Source organism: Panicum virgatum, chromosome 4N (genome assembly GCF_016808335.1).
Source record: "Panicum virgatum strain AP13 chromosome 4N, P.virgatum_v5, whole genome shotgun sequence".
NCBI classification, from domain to species: Eukaryota; Viridiplantae; Streptophyta; class Magnoliopsida; order Poales; family Poaceae; genus Panicum; species Panicum virgatum.
This window is the reverse complement of record NC_053148.1, coordinates 34,862,863-34,869,508: the sequence shown is the minus strand read 5'-3', so window position 1 is coordinate 34,869,508 and position 6,646 is coordinate 34,862,863. Positions and strand designations below refer to the sequence as shown.

At 47.8% G+C, this 6,646-nt stretch overlaps 1 protein-coding gene across 1 annotated transcript; it reads left to right on the top strand.

The window, feature by feature from the left end:
* Positions 1-256: 256 nt before the first annotated feature.
* On the top strand, positions 257-3,200 carry LOC120669348 (cationic amino acid transporter 8, vacuolar-like). Its single transcript, XM_039949118.1, has 2 exons — positions 257-283; positions 1,056-3,200. Exons 1-2 carry the CDS (start codon positions 257-259, stop codon positions 3,048-3,050), a joined length of 2,022 nt encoding a protein of 673 aa, XP_039805052.1. The 3' UTR covers positions 3,051-3,200.
* The last annotated feature ends 3,446 nt before the right edge of the window (positions 3,201-6,646 follow it).

Sequence of the window (6,646 nt, the reverse complement as noted above, 5' to 3'; positions counted from 1 at the left end):
TGAAGAATAAATTTATAGTTATTGCATCAATGTGCTGTAAATTTTTTTTATAGTGATAATAAAGTCATCATATGCCTCAAATGGTAATGGATGTTATAAGAATATATATACCACTAACCACTAGCAAAGCATTAAGAAACTCTAGACCTCTAAGACCTTTTTGGCAAGTTTACTCTTTGATCTTCATTTTCATGCTAGGTTGTGTGGGTTTCTAGCCACAAGTCAGACCCAGTCTATCTCACGGCTACAGGCAGCCATGGGGTCAAACGGAGGGCAGCGAAGGGTAGGAGTGGCTAGACAAATATGTGGGGAACTTGGGACAAGCCCGCTGATAGCAGGGGTGGCTACCCCACCACACCGATTGGGTAGCTCCGCCTCTGATAATGAGCAAGTTCACCTGTTGTTGTAGTTTCTTCGCACGACTTCGCGTAATTGGTCCTTTCATTACTTGGTTATGTGTAATAGTGGTTGAACTTGGTGTAGTCATGACTGGAATATTCTCATCAAGTTTTTTTAGTTTCAAATTTGAATACATGCAAGTGAAATCATCATTGCTAAGCAGTTCAATTATTATACTAATCACAGTTCATACTACCATATATTATACTCCCTCCGTTCTCAAATGTAAGACATTCTATATTTTTGGAGGCATATTATGAAGGTAGAGAAAAGACACATATACCCCTTATTAGTATATTGTTCAGTTAATCAATTGCTTAGTTTTCAGTGCCCACATCAAAACCAAGAAGATTAGCATGCCTTTTTTTTATTCATCTGATCCACCACAATTGATTTATTTTTTACAAAACTAGCATCGAAACCAATAAAAGTAGCATGTTTTTTGTCCAAAGCATTTTACAATGTTTCCCGATCCCTGCACGCGGGCCCGTCGTCGTCGCTCGTGCGGGATGGGATCGGATTCCGGCACTCGGCAATCTGCCGCACCACCCACCTGCCAAAATTTAGTCCGAATCGACTAAAAAAAACCTACTCCGAATCTCCGGGAAGCTCGTTTTGATCTCGGAAAAATTTCCTAGATAAATAGGGCTGGCTAGGCAACAACCTCACACGTTGCCATCCATCCACCTCCATCATCTCGTCTCTATATCCTCTTGTCAACCTACCCCGCGAAACCCAGCAACCGAACCCCGCGATCGAGTCCGCGACAATCTTGGTGCCAGCCGAGCGAAACCACCGATAGATGCCTCGTCGGGGGTTTTGCTAACACGCAATCAATCGTCCAACCGATCTCTCCCGTCACCGCGATGGCATCGGCGGAGGGCGGGCAGGAGGCGGGGCGCCGGTACTGGCGCTGGAGCAAGGCCGACTTCTTCCCGGAGCCCTCGTTCCGGAGCTGGCGCGCGTACAGCGGCGCGCTGCTCTCCACCGGGCCGCGCCTGCGCGACCGCGTCACCAGCCGCTCTTCGGAGGCCGTCGAGGCCGGCACGCTCCTCGCCCAGAGCGAGAACCCGCTCCGCCGCTGCCTCACCTGGGTGGACCTCGCCTTCCTCGGCTTCGGCTCCGTCGTCGGCTCCGGCGTCTTCGTGCTCACCGGCCAGGAGGCGCGCTTCGACGCCGGCCCGGCCATCCCGCTCGCCTACGCCGCCGCCGGCTTCTCCGCGCTGCTCTCCTCCTTCTGCTACGCCGAGCTCGCCACCGAGATCCCCTCCGCGGGGGGCTCCTTCTCCTACCTCCGCGTCGAGCTCGGGGACCTGGCGGCGTTCCTCGCCGCCGGGAACATCCTGCTCGAGGCCGTCGTCGGCGCCGCGGGGCTCGGCCGCTCCTGGACCTCCTACCTCGCCGCGCTCATCGGCCGCGACAGCGACGCGCTCCGCATCCACGTGCGCGCGCTCGCCGACGGCTTCAACCTGCTCGACCCCATCGCCGTCGTCGTGCTCTGCGCCACCTCCGCGCTCGCCGTCTCCGGCGCGCGCCTCACGTCCACCATCAACTCGGTGGCCTCCGTCATCGGCATCGCCATCATCGCCTTCGTGCTCGGCGGCGGCTTCGCGCACTTCGACCCCGCCAACCTCGGCCCCTCCTTCTTCCCCTTCGGCGCCGCGGGCGTCTTCCGCGCCGCCGCCGTCGTGTACTGGTCCTACACGGGCTTCGACATGGTGGCCACCATGGCGGAGGAGACCAAGAATCCCGGCCGCGACGTGCCGCTGGGCCTCATCTCGTCCATGTCCGCCATCACCGCCGTTTACTGCGCCATGTCGCTCGCGCTCGTCGGGATGCAGCGCTACAGCGAGATCGACGCCAACGCGGCCTACTCGGTGGCGTTCGCGGCCGCCGGGATGAAGTGGGCGCGCTACGTCGTGGCGCTCGGCGCGCTCAAGGGCATGACCAGCGGCCTCCTCGTCGGCGCGCTGGGCCAGGCGCGCTACACCACCCAGATCGCGCGCACCCACATGATCCCGCCCTACTTCGCGCTCGTCCACCCTGGGACCGGCACGCCCATCTACGCCACCGTCGCCGTCACGATCGCCGCCGCCTGCATCGCGTTCTTCTCCAGCCTCGACGTGCTCGCCTCCGTCTCCTCCATCAGCACGCTCTTCATCTTCGCGCTAGTCGCCGTCGCGCTCCTCGTCCGCCGCTACTACGTCGCCGGCGCCACCTCGCCGGCGCAGCTGCGCACCTTCCGCGCCTTCCTGGCGCTGATCGTCTTCTCCTCCATCGGCATGTCCGTCTACTACAACTCGGGCTACGCGCGGCGGTGGCCAGGGTACGTGGCGTTCGGCGCCCTGTGGGTGGCCGGGACGGCCGGGCTGGCGCTGTGCGCGAAGCAGCAGAGGGCGCCCAAGGTGTACGGCGTGCCGCTCATGCCGTGGCTGCCGGCCATGTCGGTGGCCACCAACCTGTTCCTGATGGGCTCGCTCGGGTCCCTGGCCTACATGCGCTTCGGCATCTGCACGGCGGCGATGCTCGTCTACTACGTGCTCTTCGGCGTGCACGCCACGTACGACATGGCACACTCTGAAGATCAGACAACATCGGCGGCGAACGCTGCCATCGACGACCTGGAGCAGGGGAAGATCGTGCCGGTGTGAGACAGAGGATTTTAGTTAGTTTCTTGATTAGTTTAGCAAAAGGTTTCATTTTTACTGTATGCCGTGATAGTGTGTGGATTAGTAGTATAATAGTAGAGTAGAGTTCAGAGGAGGCAGGGTTCTTATTAAATTGCTTTAGTTCTTCTGTGACCTGAAGCAGCTACGCAGTGCAGACAAGGATTTGTTAAAAAGATGGCAGATTTTGGTAATTCACCTCTTTCCTTGGGCTCGGTCCACGTCATTCATCAAAGTCTTGTTGTCATCATCAATCATTCGATGCACTTGTGCTCTGATTCAGTGAACTTTTTGGAAAAAGCACATACTATGAATGCTGTGTTTGTAAAAGTAAACTTGGTGGGGTGGGGACTGGCAGAATGGAGAATCCAAATCCAGCCATGCATACAAATGTTGATAGGAGATGACCATCTGAGGCAGAGTACTCTGTAGTCTTCATCTGAAGCAGAGTACCCATCGTCATCAACTCTTCGTCTCTTCGTCTGGTGATGTCTGAAATGCTTGCGCGTTACGCCGCACCCACTTAAAAATATAGAGTAAAATAGTTGATGTGTTGATGGCTACGTATGTATATAGAGTAGAAAGAGAGGGACGTTGGAGAGCATGGCAATGGGCTGATTGTTGCGTATGTTGCGTATGGGCCAAAAGGAGCGAACGCCAAATGCATGCCTCGCATCAGGCTTCCTCTCTCCGGGGACATGTGTCGCTCGGGGAGCGTCCTGTTGCTGTCAGCTCTTCCTCTTCACGGTGCATAGGAGTAAGAGTAAATATGTTCCTGCGATCCCATCCTAAAAATGTTCATCTGACCATACGTGGCAACATTCCAACTTTGACTTGATTTCCTGCACATAGCGACACATGCACCCCTCGTAATACCACCGTTGGATTGTTGCTCATTGGGATCTGAGGATGTTTACTCAGGTTTTTGTTTCGAAGTGATTTTTTTTCTAGTATTGTTTTGAAGTGTTTTAGGCCGTGTTTAGATGCTGTAAAGGCAAAACGCAATTTTTTTTTAAATCGCTTATATGGTGTACTAAATATAGTTGAAAAATAAATCGTATTACACAAATGGACTGTAAATCGTGAGACGAATCTAATGAGCCTAATTAGGACGTGATTAGATACTAAATTGATACAGTAATGCTACAGTAAACATACTCTAATGATGAATTAATTAGGCTCATTAGATTCGTCTCGTAGTTTACAGACGAGATCTGTAATTAATTTTGCGATTAGTCTATATTTAGTACTTCAAATGTTGAAGATTCCCTTGTAAAAACGCAAAAACGCAAAATAAACTAAACACACCCTTACATAAGAGGAAATAGATTTGCGACCAGAATTCAACTTAATATTTTATGGTCAGCGGTGGCGTGATACAAGACGAGGTTGCGACCAGATTTATTTGTGCGTTGATATTGGCCTCGTTGGATTTGTGCTATGCCAGTGAATGGTGACAGTTTGACCGCTAATTACGGTGTCAAATAAAGCCAGTTTACAAAATCAACTTCAGAATCCCGCGCAAGCGACCCTGAAGAATCTAATGAGGCGTTTGACCGCATGATTAGAGAATAATACTGTAGCATCACTGTAGCAAATCATCGACTAATTACCGTCATTAGATTCGTCGCGAAAAGTTACACCCATTCCTGAAAAAATTTTACAAATAGACTTCATTTAATACACCATACATGCGAGATTCTTTTGTAGAATAGAATAGCCGGGGGAAACAAACAAAGCCATTGGTACGTGTCCCTCTCTTTGCCCATCTGTTTTTTAAAGCAGTACGTTCAAGGTTTCTTGTCTCTTTCTCTAGTGTCTTCTTAGTTTTTACCCAGCCATCGAGATCTGATTCTTGTCTAACTGTCTAGTAGAAAAGGTCACAGCTGAGACTAATTTTTGGTTTGGCAATAGGTACAGATTGAGTATAGAAGGTGATGGCACTACACCTTGTTTTATGGACGGTACCATGCTTGTTTAGTTGGCAAAAGTTTTTGGGCAAAATTTTTTGGCACCTTTTACAACACTAATTATGAGTATTAAATATAAATTAATTATAAAACTAATTACACTGATGGACGGGAAATCGCGAGGTGAATCTATTAAGTCCAATTAATCCATCATTAGAGGCGACATTGTCTAACCATGGTCCAATTAGATTTAAAAGATTCGTCTCGCGATTTCACCCGGGGTTATGGAATGGATTTTGTCGGTTATCCACATTTAATAATTCTAATTAGTGATAAAACGTTCGAAGTTACTGTGGCGCAGAAAAATTTTGAGAACTAAACAGGTAAGAATGCAATTTAGGCATGGTAGGAAACGGATTGCCCAAACTAATACTTAGTGATTGGAAACTTTGCACTACTTGAACAAGTCATCAAAGTAGTTTCCCCATGTTCAGGTAAGAATGCAATTTAGGCATGCTAGGGAAACGGATTGCCCAAACTATCCTGTTATCATGATCTTTCCAGCACTGCTACTGCTTCCTTGGATACAACGAGCCAGATAGCATCAAGACAAACTGCAGTTTCCAATGACATTCATTTTTTTAAATAAACATGGACTACTTTGCGTATTTTAAAGTTCACGTGTTGCATCGCTAAGCGGGTCTGCATGAGTCGCCGGATGCACCGGATGTTTTTCGGCATGAGAATAGGAGGGCTACAATCTGTCATATCAATTTCAATGGGAATTTTATAGAAATCAATTTTATTGATATAGCAAGAAGAGAGAAGTATAAAGTTTTATGGGATATGACGAGAATTTCATCGCTATGAAACTCATCTGGTACAATTACCTAATTTCCAGTCTAGATAATTACTCCTTCCGTCCTGAAATATAAGACATTCCAATATTTTTGGAGAGTCAAATTTTTTCAAGTTTGACAAAATTTATACAATAAATTAATAACATTTATGACACTAAATATGTACTATTAGATTCTCCATTAAATATATTTTTATAATATATCTGTTTGGTGTCATAAATTTTTATGATTCTCTATAAAAATTTGGTCAAACTTGAAAAATTTTGGCTCTCCAAAATTGTTGGAATGCCTTATATTTCAGGATAGAGAGAGTATGTCATTAAACTGTACACTGACATTGGCCTCAGGAATTGTTTATATTTCCCTGCTCTCTTTTTCCAGCTGGCTATTAACTTCATCTCGTAAATTAGTGTACTACTTAGTTAATCAATTGCTTAGTTTTTAGTGCCCGCACCAAAACCAAGAAGATTAGCATGACTTTTTTACTCTCTTAATCCACTACAATTGTTTTTTTACATAACTAGCACTAAAACTAAGAAGATTAGCATGAGTTTTTTTGTGCAAAGAATTCTAGAATGTCTTACATTTAGATATAAATTTTAAGTCCTCTAATGACATACATTTCGAGACGGAGGGAGTATGTATGAAGCTGTTCATGAAGCCGGAACTGTAGTTCCTCATTAAACTGTAGTTCGGTAAGCTGAAGCAGCTCTGCACAGCAGAGAAGGATTTGTACAAAGATGCCAGCTTTTCATATTCCGCCTCGTTCCTTGGGCTCGATCCTCGTGATTCATGAACATCGTGTTGTCAT

Excerpts from the sequence above, each read along its gene's own strand:
- LOC120669348 (XM_039949118.1), top strand. The coding sequence starts at position 257 with ATGGGGTCAAACGGAGGGCAGCGAAGG. Across the intron at positions 284-1,055 it reads CAAACGGAGGGCAGCGAAGG|GCAACAACCTCACACGTTGC; the intron begins GTAGGAGTGGCT and ends AGGGCTGGCTAG.